Raw genomic sequence first — 18,950 nt, 5'->3', positions numbered from 1 at the left:
GAACGTTTCTCTCCCTCTCCCTCGCCCTCTCCCTCTCCCTCTCCCTCTCCCTCGCCCTCTCCCTCTCCCTCGCCCTCTCCCTCTCCCTCGCCCTCTCCCTCTCCCTCGCCCTCTCTCCCTCGCCCTCTCTCCCTCGCCCTCTCCCTCGCCCTCTCTCCCTCTCCCTCTCCCTCTCCCTCTCGCCCTCTCCCTCTCCCTCTCCCTCTCGCCCTCTCGCCCTCTCCCTCGCCCTCTCCCTCTCCCTCTCCCTCGCCCTCTCCCTCGCCCCCGCCCTCTCCCTCGCCCTCTCCCTCTCCCTCGCCCTCTCCCTCTTCCTCGCCCTCCCCCTCTCTCCCTCCCCTCCCCTCTCCCTCTCCCTCTCCCCCTCCCTCTCCCTCTCCCTCTCCCTCTCCCTCTCCCTCTCCCTCTCCCTCTCCCTCTCCCTCTCCCTCTCCCTCTCCCTCTCCCTCCCTCCCTCCCTCCCTCTCTCTCTCCCTCTCTCCCTCTCTCTCTCCCTCTCTCCCTCCCTCCCTCCCTCCCTCCCTCCCTCTCTCTCTCCCTCTCTCCCTCTCTCTCTCCCTCTCTCCCTCCCCCTCTCTCCCTCCCCTCCCCTCTCCCTCTCCCTCTCCCCCTCCCTCGCCCTCTCCCTCTCCCTCGCCCTCTCCCTCTTCCTCGCCCTCCCCCTCTCTCCCTCCCCTCCCCTCTCCCTCTCCCCCTCCCCTCCCCCTCCCTCTCCCTCTCCCTCTCCCTCTCCCCTCCCCCTCCCTCCCCTCCCCTCTCTCCCTCTCCTCTCCCTCTCCCTCTCCCTCTCCCTCTCCCTCTCCCTCCCTCCCTCTCCCTCCCTCCCTCCCTCCCTCCCTCCCTCCCTCCCTCTCCCTCCCTCCCTCTCTCTCTCTCTCTCTCTCTCTCTCTCTCTCTCTCTCTCTCTCTCTCTCTCTCTCTCTCTCTCTCTCTCTCTCTCTCTCTCTCTCTCTCTCTCTCTTTTTGTACATCGAAAACTATGAAAATGCAAATTGTAGGCACGGATGGTATTATTATTGTTATTGTTATTATTATTATTATTATTATTATATATATAGGTAACTTACGCGAATAATATTTCCTCTATATCAGTCTAAAAATCTTGCCTCGTTGCTTTCGAGTTTAAATCATTACAGGCTATTATATCATGTAATATATAAAAAATTATATTACATGTTTATATAATAACACATATATTGTATATATATATATAATTATAAAAAATGATTATAATATACAAAATCCTATTTACGTGAACATACGATTATTTTCTCAAATCATCTCCAGTTAACAATCAATCAATCAATTCATTGCGACTATTTTTCGCAGAAACTTTCAATTGGATATTTAAAGATGAAAGAAAAATTATTCAATTTTCTTTCTGTCTATAATAAAGATTTAAAAAATAACGAGTTAATAGAATCGTAAAAAAAATGACAGATGGAAAAGATAGCTCGCTTTTTTCCTCGCAAATTATTGCTACCTAGCCAATCGTATGAAGATCTTGGTCGAATTTTTTACATTAAATGAGACGATAATGGTAATACTCAAGTGAATTAAAGATGTTATCTGTCTCTCTAGATCGAGAGAGACTTATCTCAAGGCACTGGCGACGGCGGCGGCGGTAGCGGACTGAAATACGTGGACGATCTGGAGCTGGGGGACGGCGGGCAGCTGATGGCCGCGTCGCTGTGATAGACGGAACGCGGAGTAGGTGGTGGCGGGAACGGCTCGCTCTCGTAGCGGTAGCGCGCCGGATAATTGCTGTCCGACTCGTCGCAGACGTCCGTGCTACACGGGGTAGGCGGCGGTGGTTGATTGATACTCCTGTAGTGTCGATACGGCTTGTATCGCGACGCGTTGCTGCTCGAGCAACGGGTCGAGCTAGCGATGGTCGCCGGACTCGGCGGCGGGTTAAGCGTTTCCTGAGGATATCCACCCGCGGAACTTCCTCTGGTAGAGCTCGACGCGCCTGGGATCAGACAAGAAAATCGCTTATATAGACAGAATTCTTATAACAGAGTAAAATATTTCTTTAAGAAGAAAAGAAATAATATTTATTAATTTAATGCGAAAAACAAAAGTTTATATGATTTTTGTTTCACAGGCGCTTTAAGACTACAAGATATGTAGGATTGGATTCCGTTATAAGTTGCATGGTTTCTTAAGAAATCTAAAGGTGATCACTACCTGTGATGTGACTGCGATCATAGCTCGAACCAAGACTGCTCCCGTTCAGCATGGACATCCTCACGGCTTCCATCCCAGCTTTGAGACCTCCTCCTGCTCCCCCTCCGTCTTTCCTGTTATTCTTTTGCGAATTGAACATTGGCTTCACCACTCGATTATTATTTGGTTTCGGCGACAGCGGATCTCCCGCCGAATCATGCAATATATCGGGCAGACCTTCATTTCCAGTAAACCTAATAACGATATTAATAATAATAATAATAATTATATATATACAGGGTGAGAAAAAAGTATGGAAACTGAAAAATCTCGAAAAATATAAGTTTTACAGAAAAATATTTCAGACAAAAGTTGGTTTCGAGAGAGACATATTGAACATTGATTTGACCTTGAATAGTCACTTGAAGGTCACCTTCAATTTCTTAAATGGAACACCCTATTTTTAATTACATATTCTTGCAGCTTACCTGGACAGCTTTCCAAAACCCTATAATAAAACTTCTTTTAGTTAAGAATTTCCTGAGACATTTTGAAATTCGTTATGATATATACTTTTTAAAGTAAAATATAAAATAAATGAAAAAAAATGAATAGATCTTGCCTTAGATTCTTTTTCTGTAAAATTTATATTTTCGAGATTTTTTTCAGCCTGTATATGTAAATTAAATATAATAATATACTGTCTAAATAATTTAATGTAACGCTAAATAACCTTCTACGGCAGTAGTAGTAGCTCAGAATGATCGTGATGATCACGACCACTACTACTAGAATAACGATGACGTAAGTCATCTTGCCAGATTCGCCAGAAACTCTAGACTCTCCGTCCTGACGGTGCGGATTGTGCGGATTGTCCGCACAAACTGGTGGTAATTCGTCGCTGCCGTCGGCACAATCGTCCCAGTTATCGCAGACGGCCCTCCCAGGGATGCAAACACCGTTGCCGATGCATTGAAATTGCCCGGCCTCGCAGCAGTGCGCTTCGTCCGATCCGTCCGAGCATTGCGGCGTCCCGTCACACACATTAGATATATCTGTGGACAAACACAGAGATTTAGTTCTCGATTTCTATGTATTTGAATTAAAGGCTCAAATTATTTTACAATAAAAAAAAATTAATTTTCTAATCTGGATTTTGAAGAAAAAAATTTTTTTAAATCATCAACTTTTCTTATAGCTAGAGTAGATTGGGCTCTCAATCAACGACAAGATGATGTATATGTACCAATACAACGATTTTGGCATCTGAACTGTTCGCGGTTGCACGTGAGGCATCCTAACTCGTCACTGCCGTCCGGACAGTCAGTCTGGCCGTCGCACTTCCACAAGACCGGTATGCAGTCTTTGCCTGTTGCGGGGCTTGGCGCGGCGCACGTAAAATGATCGTTTCCGCAGGCAGGGGCTGCACGACACGTGCGACCATCGTCGGACAGAACCAAGGATCTCGGACACGAGCAACGCGGCGACACCGAAGCGCTGCCGTCGTCGGCGCTGGTGATAGTAGTGCTGGTGCCGATGCAGAAGTGCGAGCAGCCGCCATAATTGTTAAATGGGCTGCATACATGGATCTCCATGAGCGAGTCCTCGGGCGTGCTGACCGCGATGAGGTCTGTGAGCGTGCGGCTCGTCGACATGAGCGTGCTTTGCTTGATACTCGAGCCAGAAATCTTGTCGACCCGCTGGACTGTCTGTCATCGATTTATTATGTCAGATAAATGTCCAAAGATACTCAGGACGCGTTCGGGGAGAAGCTATTAGCACTAACAGTGTCATTCTATCTTTGTTACTCATTAAAAGTTGAACAAAATATTCAGAAATATTGTTACTACTTATTTTTTCGAAATATTATATAATTATGTCATACATATTTTACATACATTGGAAAAATCATAAAAACTATGTTCAACTTATTTTTAAAATATAAATTAAATATTTTATATAATACTTATGGTAAGTAAAAAAAAAATAAATACTTGAAATAATATTTTATAAATATTTCTCAAATATTTGCCAGAATATAAAATAAATCTTTAGGATTTATAATAAATTTTTATGATCTGTTCCAGTTGAGATTACAAAAATATTTATAAAATATATTCAAATAATTATTATAAATATTTCAAATATATTTTATAAATATTGTACGCTGTCTGAGGTGACGATAGACGCAAAATTGATAAAAAAATATCATCACCCACCTGGACATCGCGATCGTACCAGTAGAGATGTTCGTGAAGCACAGCTAGATGGACTGGCGAGCCCTGTTGAGTAGCTGCGGCCACCAGAATTCTGCGCTTACCGCCATTGAAATCGGCACACTCAATCTGTCTGCCGTAAGCCCAGTAGACGATGTTCGTCTCGGCGTCGACGGTCAAGCCGGTCAGCTGCTCCGACAGATCGCTGGCAATCACGTGGCGTTCCTTACCATCCATCTTGCTGCGCATCACCCGCATCCTCTTGCCTATGTCTGTCCAGAAAAGCAATCGCCATCGCGAGTGAACCGCGATGTTACGCGGCTTCTCGCCATCGCCCTTCACCACGACACCCAGAGCCGAGCCGTTGTCCAGTCGAGTGACGTTGATAACGTCGTTCTCGCTACAAGTCCAGAAAAGCAGTCTGCCAAGCGGATCCAGGGCGAGGTCGAACGGATGCCCGGATCCGCTAATTAACACCACGACCTTGTTGTTCTGTTGCTGCTGCGTACGGTTCTCGAAGGCGTGGCGGATCGACATGCTGCGCCCGTCGATCCAGTAGACATATTGCGTCACTGGATCAAACTCGATCGCGCGAACGTTCTTTAGGCCTGGCACGCGCAGTACCATGTCCGCGCAATCGTCCTGGTCGGGCAGGTAACGCGCAATCGCGTTGCGTAAACTGTAGATCATAAACTGTCGAGGCGCCACGCACGTCCGATTGTCCGTAGACGATAACACGTAATGTGTGGGACACGCGCATCTGTGCGCGACAGAAGCGCCCCCATCGTTCGGTCCTGGTAAAGCGATGCAGAAGTGACTGCAATTGCCGTTCGCGATCACGCACGGGTTCCAGCCACTCTGTCTAGATTCATGGAACACCTTCAGATCCGTCACTGACTTCAGTTTGTCGTGGAGCTTGGTTCGATTCGCCCCGGTGAGCTTGTCCGCCCGCTCGATGTCATCCGTGTTCCAGTCAGTCCAATAGATATAATCTCGATATTGCGTGATACTGAAGGGATAGATTATGTTGCGCGAGATGATCACCTCTCTCTTTCGTGCCACCAGATCGTAACAGTCTATCGCGGGCGTGGAAACATCGGCCCAGTACAGTTTGCGCGCAACATGGTCCAGGGTCAGACCATTCACTCGGCCAACGCTTGAGACGATCACCTGTCGTTGCGTGCCGTCCAATAAAGCTCTCTCTATGCTGCCGAAATTGCCCCACTCTGCCCAATACATGTGGCTAGATTAAAAAAAAATAAATATCAAGTTATGTCGGAATCTATCGAGTCAATAAAGATATTTAAAGATATTACGGATAGTGAGACTCACCCTTTCTCAGGATCTAGAGCCAGAGACTTGGGCTCGACGAGGTTTTGCCACACGAGTATCTTCCTGCTGCCACCTTCCAATCTGATCATCTCTATCCTACGCATGTTGGTGTCACTCCAATAAAGATTATGTGCGATCCAATCTAACGCGAGACCCTCCGGCGATTCTAGGCCGAGATCGACCATCCTTTCCATGCTCGATCCGTTCATAAAGGCACGTGTAATAGCTTTTATTTTAACGTCTGTCCAATAAATACGATTTTCAAGTAAATCAAAGTCCAAAGCGCTAGAAAGAGCAAAACAAATTATATAAATAACACGTCTATCAAAAAATATAATTAAAATACAGAAAGACAGCGCATTTTGTTATTATAAAATAAATATAAAAAAAATCTAAAAAAAAAAACTACAATTGGTTCGAAAAATTTTCTTCGCGGAAAATGTAAATTTGCGTTTCTTTTAATAACATTACAACATACTTTATATAATTTTATATAAAAATACTCAATTTAATATTCCGACTGTACTATTATATATATATTAATATTAACCTGGCTTCTTTGATACCAGTGACAGGTATAATATTATCATTATTGGCATTCTCGATGCTGATTCGGCCGAGATTCTCTCTCCTGGCATACACCAGAAAGGCGTCCGGCACGACGCATGTGTGCCTGTCCTCGGCTAACTCGTAGCTGATCTGACAGGCGCAGATGTAACTGTAAGTTTGAAATTTCCAACTATAAAATTCATCATTCACACACAAACTTAGCATTTTGCTTTCTTATACAGGGTGTTAGAAAGTCTGAAAACGGTGAAATATCTTGAAAACGAAACGTCTCTGAGAAAAATATTTCCAACCAAAGTTGTAGGGTTTCGAGGATGCCATAAGATGGTCGAGAAATGAATATTTTACGAGATATCTTGTATTTTATGTCAAAATACTGCAACTTTGAAGCCTTATAACTCGAAAAATGTTTAATGAAAAAACATTTTAGCATAGTGTTTTGGAAAGCTCTCGAGATAAGCTACAAGAATATGCAATAGTATATAGTGTTCCATTTAAAAAAATCGACGTGACCTTCACATAACCTTCAAATAAAAATTCAAGGTCAAACCAATGATACCATCTTATGTCCCGCTAGAAACCATACAACTTTTGCCTGAAACATTTTTCTCAGAGACGTTTCGTTTTCGAGATATTTGACCGTTTCCAGACTTTTCTAACACCCTGTATATTAACAATAGTTTCGCACTTGTTGTTAGGCTTGTTGAGACAGAGATGGCTGCAACCACCGTTGTCACGGGCACACGGCAACTTGCTGGTGCTCGATCGGGTGAGATTTATGGCCTTGAGTCCCATCACGTTGGCCATCTGGTCGATGATGACCTCCCGATAGCCGCCGGTGAGCTTATGCGCGCGATCGATGCTACGTCGCTGCCAATCGGTCCAATACAGATAATCGCCCAACAGAGTCAGACCGAACAGATGCGGCAGATTGTCGGTGATGATCTCGCGCCGTTCGGTACCGTCCATGTTGGTCACCTCGATCTTGTCGGTCTTTGCGTCGCACCAGTAAATCTTGTTGCGCTCGAGGTCCAGAGCAATGCCATTCGGCCAAATGATATCCTTGGTGATGATGGTCATTCGCTCGGTACCGTCGAGGTGGCTGCGCTCGATTTTGGGCCGTTTATCATTCCAATCGGTCCAGAACATTAAGCCGTGCTCGGGCGCGACCGCAATTGCCCGCGGCTCGATCAGATCCTCGATTACCAGCACACGCCGATAGGCGCCGTTCAATCGCGCCACCTCGATCCGATCTGTTCCGGTGTCGGTCCAATATAGATTGCGAGCGATCCAGTCTATCGCGACGCCGTCTGGATTCAGCACCTGTAAAAGATAGTCGTAGAGATAGCATACGAGGTGTAAAAGAAAGCTATATTATTTCTAAAAAGAAAAATGTTTAAACCTCCGCGACGACTACGTCTTCCTGACCCGATCCATTCAAATAGGCACGTCTGATGGCGCAGGCCAGCTCGTCGGTCCAGTACAGCATCTTGTCCACTGGATCAAAGTCGATTGCGATTGCGTGCTTGATGTCGTCGAGAGATAGAACGAAGTTGGTGTAATCGGGCGAGTCCAGAGATATTCGGGAGATCTCGTTTCGTTGAACGACCAGCAGCAGCTCTTGCGGTCCGTCAGCGCAGGTGTAACGGTCCAGCAGCTTGACACCAGTGGGACAAGCACAACTGTAACCGCGCTCTTTCTCGCTCAGTAAACACAGATGGGAACAATTGCCGTTATTGTGCTTGCAGGGATTATCGCTGTAGGGCTGCCTTCTCGCATCCCAGACTTCAATATCTCCTAAAAAGCAAAGAATTATATCTATTAATATATAAAATAATGCTAATTATACGCTTTAAACTTATCTCGGTTAATAAGAAACTTATAAGCAAATGATCTCAAGCTATTCTACAGTTATCAAGAACTAAAGTAACAATCAAGCTTCATCAAATCCTCCTTCGTTTTACCAGAATAATTTTAATAGAATAACCAACAAGCAATAAACATTAAAAATTAATTATAGTTATAACAGCATAAATGAAGAGTATTTTTCAAAAACTCTATCATCAATAGCAGAATAATCACTTTTTTGTACATTTAAAACTAATTATCTCTAAACCTATGAAACGTAATAACAATATTTTACTTCTATTTAAAAGATAATTTAATTCTCTATAACTTTTGTTTCAGTAATTTTTGTTAAAAAAAACACATACTTTCTCAGATATTTCCAAAGTGTATAAAAAAAAACATGATTTTAAAGGTTTTTACAGGGCTTTAACTTTTTAATGCTACCAAAAAACCTTGAGTTGGCAACATAGTTGTGATAAAATAAGAATCCTATCATTGTGTTCTTTGTCTCTTTATCTCGCATTATCTCTTTCTCATGGTCCAGCAAGCTAGTCGACTCTCGTCGATTTAGACTCACAATCATTGTTTTTATTATTTTAACAGAATTATATAATTATAATATAATAATGTATAATAATTAATTATAAATTATATAATTTTTCTGTTAAAATAATAAAAAACATAGCACAATAATTTGCATCAATGCAGATTAAAAAAAAAAGCTTTAAAAATTAGGATTCGAACTGGCAATATGCAGTGTATAAATAAAAAAGTATTTCAATGGAACAACACTACAGATTGCTTCAGCACACTTATTAAAGTAAAATAGTCCGAAAACTAAATTTAATGAGGAATATATTAAGAAAGAACATTTTCCATTTCTTTAAACAATTGCCAAGAACTTTAGTGTCTTCCCATGTGAGTAGGCTTACTTTGACACTCATTTTACAGTTATTTATTAATTGTCAAGGAAAAAGCTTAAGGTAATTTTATAAGTGTGATATGCTTTATCACATCTTGTTTCATTAAAATATCTTTTAATTTAATAATGACGCACAAAAATTCTCAGGGTGTCATTTCTCGCTTATGACTTCATAATTCCAATCTGGCCGCAGTACTCGGGAGACTTAAGAAAGCATTTTTGGACCCATGTGAAATTTTTTGTTCAGAATTAAAAGGATAAGCGTACTAAAAGTGCCTCCGACGAGTCTTTAAATAACATTTAGTCTGTCATATCCTCACTGTAAAAAAAATTTTTCTCAAAATTTCACCTTTTTAACTTTATTATTTTCTGAGTTATCGAAAAAAATGTAATTTTCAGTTTTTATTTTTCTTTTCTGTAAATATTTGAGATAATCCCATATCGATTTTTTTCTGAACATTTATCAACAAAAGACACAGAAAAAATATTTTTTCATTAATCTCAAGTAAATCAATTTTTAAAAAAAGATTGAAATTAAGAAATGGCTTTTTTAACACATTCCTTTTGAGGTTCAATCGCCAAACTTTTATAGAATACTCTTTTTATATGTCTCAATACTCTCAATTTTTTTCAATTTTTTCGAGTGGTGCAACGTGATGAAAAAAAATGGAAAATCTTTTTCTTTTATTATTTTTTGATAATAGGACGAAAAATTATTTATTTTCTTGTAATAGTTATAATAGTAATAATAATAATTGTAATAGTTATAATTATACTGCAGGATAGAAATATTTTTTATGCAAAAACAATTTAAGTTTATTTAAAAGTTGTATTTGTGAAAATTGTTTTTGCATAAAAAATATTTATATTTTGCAATGTAATTATAACTATTACAATTATTATAATTACTATTATAATTATTACAAGAAAATAAGTAATTTTGCGTCCTATTATTAAAAAATAATTAAAGATTTTTATTTTTTTTTTTTTTTTTTACTATGTTGCATTAACTCAAAAAAATTGAGAAAAATTGAGAGTATTGAGACATATAAAAAGAGTATTCTATAAAAGTTTGGTGATTGAACCTCGAAGGAAACATGTTAAAAAAGCTATTTCTTAATTTCTTAATTCTTTTTTTAAAAAAAAGCTTTTATTCGAAATTAATGGAAAAATATTTTTTTTGCGTCTTTCGTTGATAAATATTCAGAAAAAAATCGATATGGGATCATCTCAAATATTTACAGAAAATAAAAATAAAAACTGAAAATTACATTTTTCTCGATAACTCAGAAAATAATAAAATTAAGGAGTTGAAATTTTGAGGAAATTTTTTTTTTTTTACGATGAGGAAATGACAATCCAAGTATTATTTGAAAACTCGTCGGGGCCACTTTTTGTATGCTTATCCGGCTATAACCTTTCCTATAAGATCATAAGATTTTCGACTGCTGCATTCGGTGTATACAACCTAACAATTGATTGCAAAAAAAAATGATCAGTTATACCAGGTATATATTCGCCGTGAAACAACTCGCGCGGTTGCGACTGCGATTGACGCATGTCATACGTGTGGATACACCAAGTCTTCCAGTCGGTCCAGTAGAGTCGATCATCAAAGAATGTGATGGCGAACGGGTACTCCAGACCTTTGTTGACCAATGTGCGTCTATTTCGTCCGTGGTAATCCGTTACGGCGATGAGCCATAGTTTACCGTCTACCCAATAGATGAGCTCGCGCTCGTAGTCCACTGTCAGGCCATTTGGCCAGAATATATTCTCGGATACGATCACCTCGCGCGTGTTTGGATCGCCATCCATACTGGCGCGCTCGATCTTAGGTACGTCGCCCCAATCAGTCCAGAAGAGGAAGCCCTTCATCGGCGCTAAAGCGATCGCGCGCGGCTGGTAAATGTCCGTCCAGAAGAGCACCCTCCTATGACGACCGTCGATGCTGGTCACCTCAATGAGATTCTTCTCACTGTCTGTCCAGTACAGCTTGTCTGTATACCAATCACAGGCAAGCCCATCTGGTGATATCAAACTGGAGTTCACTACAATCATCTTCTGGCTTGTGTGCGTGCCATTAAAGTGGGCACATTGTATTGTCTCCAGACCACTGTCGGACCAGCAGACCAGCTCGCGCTCGTAATAGAAATCCAGCGCCGCGCCTTCTGACAGCTCTTTGACAACCACACTGACTTTATTGTTGCGAGATAAGTTAGCCATTCTGAGGTCCTTGTGTGTAGCAAAGAGGAGAATGGGCGAAGCTGAAAATGACAATAATAGCAATCTATTCAAAATATTCAATAAATACCAAAAAAACAATACAAAAATCTAATAAAGATACAAGATAAGACAGTAAATAAACTAATTAATATAAAAACGAAGAGAAAATCAAAAGTATAAAAGAAACTGCATTAAAAAAAAAAAGTAAGCAAGTCTTAAAATAATAACAAAAATAATAACATTTACTCAAAATACTCAATAAATGTAAAAAAAAAAAGCAATACAAAAAATTTAATAAACACTTCATAACTTACAAATCGAGAGAGTATTATATAAATAAACTAATTCTAAAAAAAAGAGAAAATCAGAAATATAAAAAAGTATACTGCGTTAAAAAAAAAAAAAAGAGAGAAACAGGAACTGATGCACATTAACAACAAATCATTCCACTTACCATGGCTGGAGAACGTAGTACCGCACCATAAAATGTAAACAATAACAAACAAATCACTCCACCTGATCATGGCACGGGCCATTCTAAGTGCATAGTTCACGTATCCTCGACTAAATAATCAGAACTTGACACTTAGCGGGTCGCAGCTACGTATCATCTCGTCATCAACGAGACGTGGACGGTAAAAGCATCTTGAAATAGCGCCGCGTCTACCTTCGTCGCGTCCTTTCCGGCCATTCACGCGCAACGAAAAACCAAACAATCACACACCATATATCGTGCGACGCATACGCTTCAAACCGAGGAACATTGCGAACATAGATGGTGGAGTTGATCGTTATTTCAGTGATCGCTACGTCAGAGAAAAGCGTTCGAGTAGTGGGGGTAAAGTGACATAGGGTGCGTTCCTTTTGGACGCTTACACGCTTAAAGCGCTTATAAGCATTGCTTACGCTGTTTCATTTGGAGTTATAAGCGCTTATAAACGTATTAATGACGTCACTGTGACGTCATAACTTGTGCTAACAAATGCTTATTTCATTGAGGTAGGGCAGCAAAAGCGTGAGCGCTTACAGCGCGTGAGCATTCATATGGAACGCACCCGTGGTATCGCATGGTGAACAAAAAAATGGGTTTAAATTGTAATGTGATTAATATATGGTTAATATTTGATTAATAACTAAAATATGATTTAAATTGTACATCGGTATATGATGGTAAAATTATTTCTACGTAATTCTTTAAGCGTAATATTGCAGTTTTCTCGCGATACTTATTAAGAATTAAAAGAATGTTTTCTACTTCTGTATTAAGTTTTAAAGAATCTCTATCGTCATCAAACAATATTTCGAACATTATTACAATTAGCGAACACAAAAGAACAATCTGTTTTTCCGCCATTTTTACATGCTCACGATGCTCATGCACCCAAAAGGAATTACTTTCCGTTTGCAATTTTAAGCGCTTAAGCAGCAAACGGAACGATTGAAAATAGCGCTTATAAGCGTGAGCGCTTACAGCGCGTGAGCGTTCATATGGAACACACCCATAGGCTGCGTTCGGGGAGACGCTATTAGCGCCAACAGCGTCAGTCTTTGTTCAACTTTTAATGAGTAACAAAGATAGAATGACACTGTTAGCGCTAATAGTGTCTCCCCGAACGCGACCATTAAATATATACAAGGTGAGGAAAAAGTATAGAAACCTAACCCTATATAATCTCGAAAAATATAAGTTTTACAGAAAGAGAATCTAAGGCCGATATTCATAATCCGTTCTTATATTTAAGATCATCTTAAGATCTCGTTTAACCAATAAAATGATGTTATGCGGTTACTTCATTGGTTGAACGGGATCTTAAGACGACCTTAAATATAAGATCGAGCTATGAATACTGGCCTAATTAAGAATAAGGCAAGGAATCTATTTATTTTTTCATTTACTTCATACTTTATATTAAAAAGTATATCATGACAAACTTTAAAATATCTCAGGAAATTCTTAATCTAAACAAAAGAAGTCTTATTATAGTGTTTTGGAAAGTTGTCCAGGTAAGCTGCAAGAATATGTAATTAAAAATAGGGTGTTTCATTTAACCCTTTGGGTCACGAATTTTTCTAATTGTCAGTACATATTTTATAAAATTTGGTATATAAGGGTTTTTGGGGTTGCTGATTACGAATGCGTTGTCAGATTATCAAAATTCAAGATGACGGATCCAATATGGCAGACGAAATTTTTGAAATGATGCTTGATTAGCACGAAAGTAGCCATGTGAGCGTTTCTGATGTTGCTGATTGCGAATGTATTGTCAGATACATTCTAAAAAAAACCTTCAGAGAAAAAATTAAAAAAAGGATACAACTGTTACTTTCAATTTAGAACAGAAAATATTGTTTTTTATATATTTTTTATCAAAAAAAAGGAGGATTTAACAAAAAAAAACACGGTGGAAAATTCTAAAAAAGTTTTGAAAAATACTTTAGAGTGTACTAAGATTATAAAAAAATTGCCGTATTTATTATCATAATAGATTAGTAGAAAATGCATTTTTTCGTAAAAAAGTACAGTCGGACTTCTGATCCTAAAAAATTTGAGAGCGAGGGTATAATTCCCCTTTCGCGGTCGTAGCATGAGAGGATTTTTTGTCGTAGGATAAGAGGTCCGACTGTACTAATTTTGAATGTTTTGTTCATACATCAATTAACAATTAATGACTGTTCATATTTTTTTACACTTATTAATGTTCTAGAGACTCTGTAGAAACAAAAAATCCGATATATTTGTTGATTAAAAAGTAGTTAAAACAATAAAAAACTACGAAAAAAGGTGGGTCTCTGGGTGACCCGCTGTGACTCAAAGGGTTAAGACATTAAAGGTGACCTTCACATGACCTTCAAGTGACTATTCAAGGTCAAATCAATAATACCATTTTATGTCCTTCTCAAAACCACACAACTTTTGTCTGAAACTTTTTTCTGTATATATTTTTCAGGGTTTCCATATCTTTTCTTTACCCTGTATATATATATATATATATATATATATATATATATATATATATATATATACACAGCGGGTCACCCAGAGACCCACCTTTTTTCGTAGTTTTTTATTGTTTTAACTACTTTTTAATCAACAAATATATCGGATTTTTTGTTTCTACAGAGTCTCTAGAACATTAATAAGTGTAAAAAAATATGAACAGTCATTAATTGTTAATTGATGTATGAACAAAACATATATATATATACAGGGTAAAGAAAAGGTATGGAAACCCTGAAAAATATATACAGAAAAAAGTTTCAGACAAAAGTTGTGTGGTTTTGAGAGGGACATAAAATGGTATTATTGATTTGACCTTATATATATATATATATATATAGTGATCCCAGATGATGGAATTTTTAAACGCATGCGCAATAGCGTATAAAATTATTATTATTATTATTATTTACTAGAAATGATAATAATTAATAGACAATATCACATATATATATATATATATATATATATATATATATATATATATATATGTGATATTGTCTATTAATTATTATTATTTCTAGTAAACAATAATAATAATAATTTTATACGCTATTGCGCATGCGTTTAAAAATTCCATCATCTGGGATCACTAGTTGATCGGATGAAGCGATTGGTTATTTGATAGAGAATTTTTAGGATTTCAAAAATCTCAAGGTCGGCAACTTCATTTTGCTCTGAGATTCACAATTCACGATGACAGCTGGTAGCTGCCAGCTGCCAGCTGCTAGTTGTTATTGAGATTATCAAAGCACGATAACGATGCATGTTCGTGATCGCACGTGAAGATTGATCGCTTCCATCGTGACGACATCAACGACGACGACGACGACATCAACGACAACGACGACGTCGACAACGACGACGACGACGACAAAGGCAAGGGTGCCGTGGAGGCACGCACGGATCAGCTGATTGGCGGAGCAGACTCCGAGAATCGGCTCGCGTACCTCCACCGTCTTCAGTCACAGGCGGATCATCGGTCATGGCGGGCTTTGTACTCCGAGTAAAGACCAAGTCGGGTCAAAAGATCGTCAATGGCCTCGCGCCCCACGACAAAGTGTTCCAGCTAAAGGCGAAGCTCGCCGAGCTTACCGGCGTTCCTGTCGCTGCCCTCCAAGTGCTCTCCGGTTTTCCGCCGAAGCCCGTCGATCTAGACACGACCGACGCCACCATCGAGCGCATCGGCATCATCTCCGGGGACACTCTCATTGTCGAGGAAAAACAGGTTTGTTATCTCTTATCGAGTTGCGAGTAAATAAATAGATGCGCATTCATTCGTTTATTTCAGATAAACGTTTCAGGCAAGTAAATACACGAGACGTTATGTAATTCGCGATCGTATTAATATTTCATTAACATACGAAGTATTAATGCGATCGTAAACCCTTTCTCAATTCGACGATTTTTTACATAAAATTAGAGAGTATTAATAAAATATATTTTATGTGATTTTTTAAATTTTTTATTTGATAGCAAAATATATACCGATAATTCTCAAATTGCAAATTTTAGTTTAATTTCCTACAATTATATTTTCAATTTTAAAAGAAAGATTAAAACTTGCAGCAAAATATATTTTAATATATTTTATTTATCAAATAAAATATATATTTTATTTATTAAATAAAATATATTAAAATATATTTTGCTGCAAGTTTTAATTTCTTTCTCTTAAAATTGAAAATATAATTGTAGGAAATTAAACTAAAATTTGCAACTTGAGAATTATCAGTTTCAATTATTGCTGTTTTTAAGCTTGAACGTATGAATAAAACTACTCTACACTGAGATTTGATATTTAATTGACTTTTAGAAATCAAGAGTAAATTTATCTCATATAAACGTTATGCACAGATTGTGTTCAATAGACCCAACGAATTTGGACGATCACACATTGTCGACCAAGAAAGTTTCGCCAATGCTCCCGGTGTCCTTATGAGGAAGATCGTGCCTGCAGACAACTCTTGCCTCTTCACCAGTGTGGGTTATGTTCTGAATGGTGAGAGAAAATGTTAAAAGATATTTTTAGAATATAAAGTGAGTCATCCAAAACAAAACATTTGAGAAACTCTTTTGAATAAATGTTAAAAATATAATTTGTATAATTTTAATAAGAAGCAAATATTAAATTTTTAAGAACCACATTAATCAAATGTACAATGATGTATAATACAAAAGGAAAAATAATAATCCAGAAATAATTTCAAGGTTGCAATATTTGTGTAAGAAAAATATGTATATATACACATATATATATATATATATATATATATATATTAGTATGATAATTATTGTTTATATTATTTATTAAGTATAATATTGTTATAATAATATTAAGTATAATACAATATATGTACAAACTAGAAAGCTATAAAATAATAATAACTGTCGTTTAATGTTTTATCAGGGAAGGTTGATACCAGTTGTGCCAGTTTCATGAGAGAGATCATAGCAAACGCGGTAGCGGCGGATCCGGACGAATACTCGGAAGCATTTCTGGGCAGACCTAATGCCGATTATTGCAAGTGGATTTTGAAAGCCGATTCCTGGGGTGGCGCTATCGAATTGTCTATCCTATCCAAGTTTTATGGCTTAGAGATAGCAGTGGTCGATAGCATTAACGCGATCATTAACAGATTTGGCGAGGATCAGCATTATGCCCAGCGGGTTTTCCTTATATTCGATGGCATTCATTATGACCCGCTCTACTTGGAGCCACTGGACGTGAGTTTCTTTAATGTTACTGATATTTGAAAATTTCTTAGAAATCCTCTGAGATTTGATCAAAATCTAAAAGGATTTAAACGACTTTTTCTGAATATTTATTTAGAAAAATCTTTTAATCTCTAAAAATTAATATTTTTTTGCGGACGATTTCGCGACTTTTACACGTTCTCTTCAACAGGGCGGCAGCATCCAAACGATTTTCCCTACCGAGGATGAGAGAATGTTGCTGGAAGCTGCCCAGCTCGCGAGAGAAGCGAGATCGAGTCGTCAGTTCACGGATGTTCAAAAGTTTACGTTGATGTGCATTGACTGCAAAATTAGGCTAAACGGACAAGCGGCGGCGCAACAGCATGCCAAGGACACTGGTCACACAAATTTTGGCGAAGTAGCGGCATAGCCTCGCATTATTGTCTGTTCATATTATCAAACTCTTCGGTGACTATCCTTGACCCTAAACAGTATACAGCGATCTTCTCTTCGACTGAGAGATGCTTCGGAAATTCTCGATTCATTCATTTATTTACACTACTACAACATTTTAATATAAGTACTTATTATTAGATTTTTTTGTACTACAAAAATCGAACGATGGAAAGTTTCGTACGTGTGGAAGAGTTGGAAGAGTGGACAGAAAGAAAGATAGAGGGAGGAGCATGAGTGATATTATTTTTATAAATTATATTGAAATGTACATTGTGCAATTATATGCTAGGGAATAATTTTTGTAATTATTATATATTTTTTTAAGTAATTGTATTAAAATTTCTTATCGATATATATACATAGTGCATATATATACGTATATGTATATACACATGATGTCCGTACATAAATATTCGAGTAAATATCTCGTAACTGGTTGAAGTTACAAGAAAGTTTTTAAGAATGCACAGCTTTGAGTCTACTATAAAAAGTGAATACAAATTTTTTTTTTACTCGTAACCTTTTCGAGGTATGGAGATCATTTTTATTTTTTTATATAAAATAGGACAATACTTTAATTTGACATATATTATAAAATATTTAATAAAATATTCATTTTCTGATTATCTTGTCTAAATATTTTTATGTAAAATGCTCGTTGCAAATTCATATTTTTTCTTTAACATAACTATATGTTTCCTTCACACCAATTGATTCCTCTCATTATTCTGTGTGCATAAAAGTATTGAAATAAGATAATCGAGAAATAAATATTTTACAAGATATTTCATAATTTGTCAAATTATGTCACATTCAAATAATGAAATATCTCCTAAACTAATTTTTGGTCATTATACCTGTAAAACTTTTTACCCAGAATATTGTATGAAATCGATTTATGTAAAAAAAATTAGGGTAGTTTTATAAAGATGAAGATGATCTTTAAAACTCGGAAAGGTTACGAATAAAAAAATTTTCTTATACTTTTTTGCAGCAGGCTCAAAGGCCGGAATTCATAGTCCGACCTTATATTTGAGGTCGTTTTAAGATCCCATTCAACCAATAAAATAATACTATGCAGCCACTTCATTGGTTGAATAGGATCTTAAAACGATCTTAAATATAATCTCGGACTATGAATACCTGCCAAAGTTGCGCGGATAAATTTTTTTTATTAAAGTTTTTTGTAACTTTAATCAGTTGCGAGATACTTGGACATGTGTGGACAGATACCCTGCAATTATATATTTACATGTATATATGTACCCAAAATTATATCTTAAGAATATTTATGCAATATAGTTTGATTTGTATTATAGAACAATTTTATATAAATATCTAGAGATATTTTATACTGTTTAGGATTAAAGAATTGCCGTTAGCTAGGTGCGATATTTTCTACTTGAGCAAAACGCAATTTATGAATATACGCTATCATTAGAGCGAATCGTTTGCGACGCCCTTTCTCTATTGAGAATTGTTAATGTGCATAATACACAAGTTATTGATTTTGATTAAA

General features: G+C 37.9%; 2 protein-coding genes across 2 annotated transcripts; one reads left to right on the top strand and one right to left on the bottom strand.

Moving 5' to 3' along the window:
* Window positions 1-1,245: 1,245 nt before the first annotated feature.
* Arr (low-density lipoprotein receptor-related protein 6) lies at window positions 1,246-12,037 on the bottom strand. The gene is made up of 11 exons (XM_072907511.1): window positions 11,735-12,037; window positions 10,560-11,321; window positions 7,687-8,081; window positions 6,973-7,607; window positions 6,268-6,435; window positions 5,718-6,002; window positions 4,389-5,628; window positions 3,416-3,878; window positions 2,903-3,224; window positions 2,191-2,423; window positions 1,246-1,972 (listed from the first exon to the last, which is right to left on the bottom strand). Exons 1-11 carry the CDS (start codon window positions 11,814-11,816, stop codon window positions 1,599-1,601), a joined length of 4,959 nt encoding a protein of 1,652 aa, XP_072763612.1. The 5' UTR covers window positions 11,817-12,037; the 3' UTR covers window positions 1,246-1,598.
* A 2,921-nt stretch (window positions 12,038-14,958) lies between these two features.
* Window positions 14,959-18,950, top strand: Yod1 (Yod1 deubiquitinase). Its single transcript, XM_072907515.1, has 4 exons — window positions 14,959-15,506; window positions 16,136-16,280; window positions 16,689-17,005; window positions 17,187-18,950. The coding sequence occupies exons 1-4, from the start codon at window positions 15,264-15,266 to the stop codon at window positions 17,403-17,405; spliced, it is 924 nt and encodes a 307-aa protein (XP_072763616.1). The 5' UTR covers window positions 14,959-15,263; the 3' UTR covers window positions 17,406-18,950.

The sequence above is a fragment of the Anoplolepis gracilipes genome, chromosome 15, assembly GCF_047496725.1.
Source record: "Anoplolepis gracilipes chromosome 15, ASM4749672v1, whole genome shotgun sequence".
Lineage (NCBI taxonomy): Eukaryota > Metazoa > Arthropoda > Insecta > Hymenoptera > Formicidae > Anoplolepis > Anoplolepis gracilipes.
Note: the sequence above shows the minus strand (reverse complement) of the source record. Positions and strands in the feature narration are given on the sequence as shown.

What these genes read in the sequence shown, in the direction of transcription:
- Yod1 (XM_072907515.1), top strand. Translation starts at nt 15,264, where the DNA reads ATGGCGGGCTTTGTACTCCGAGTAAAGACCAAGTCGGGTCAAAAGATC. An exon ending in TGTGGGTTATGTTCTGAATG is followed by an intron (nt 16,281 to 16,688) that starts GTGAGAGAAAAT and finishes ATGTTTTATCAG; the next exon opens with GGAAGGTTGATACCAGTTGT. An exon ending in TCTACTTGGAGCCACTGGAC is followed by an intron (nt 17,006 to 17,186) that starts GTGAGTTTCTTT and finishes TCTCTTCAACAG; the next exon opens with GGCGGCAGCATCCAAACGAT.
- Arr (XM_072907511.1), bottom strand. Translation starts at nt 11,816, where the DNA reads ATGGCCCGTGCCATGATCAGGTGGAGTGATTTGTTTGTTATTGTTTAC. An exon ending in GGTACGATCGCGATGTCCAG is followed by an intron (nt 3,879 to 4,388) that starts GTGGGTGATGAT and finishes AATCGATGACAG; the next exon opens with ACAGTCCAGCGGGTCGACAA. An exon ending in TACTACTACTGCCGTAGAAG is followed by an intron (nt 2,424 to 2,902) that starts GTTATTTAGCGT and finishes TATCGTTATTAG; the next exon opens with GTTTACTGGAAATGAAGGTC.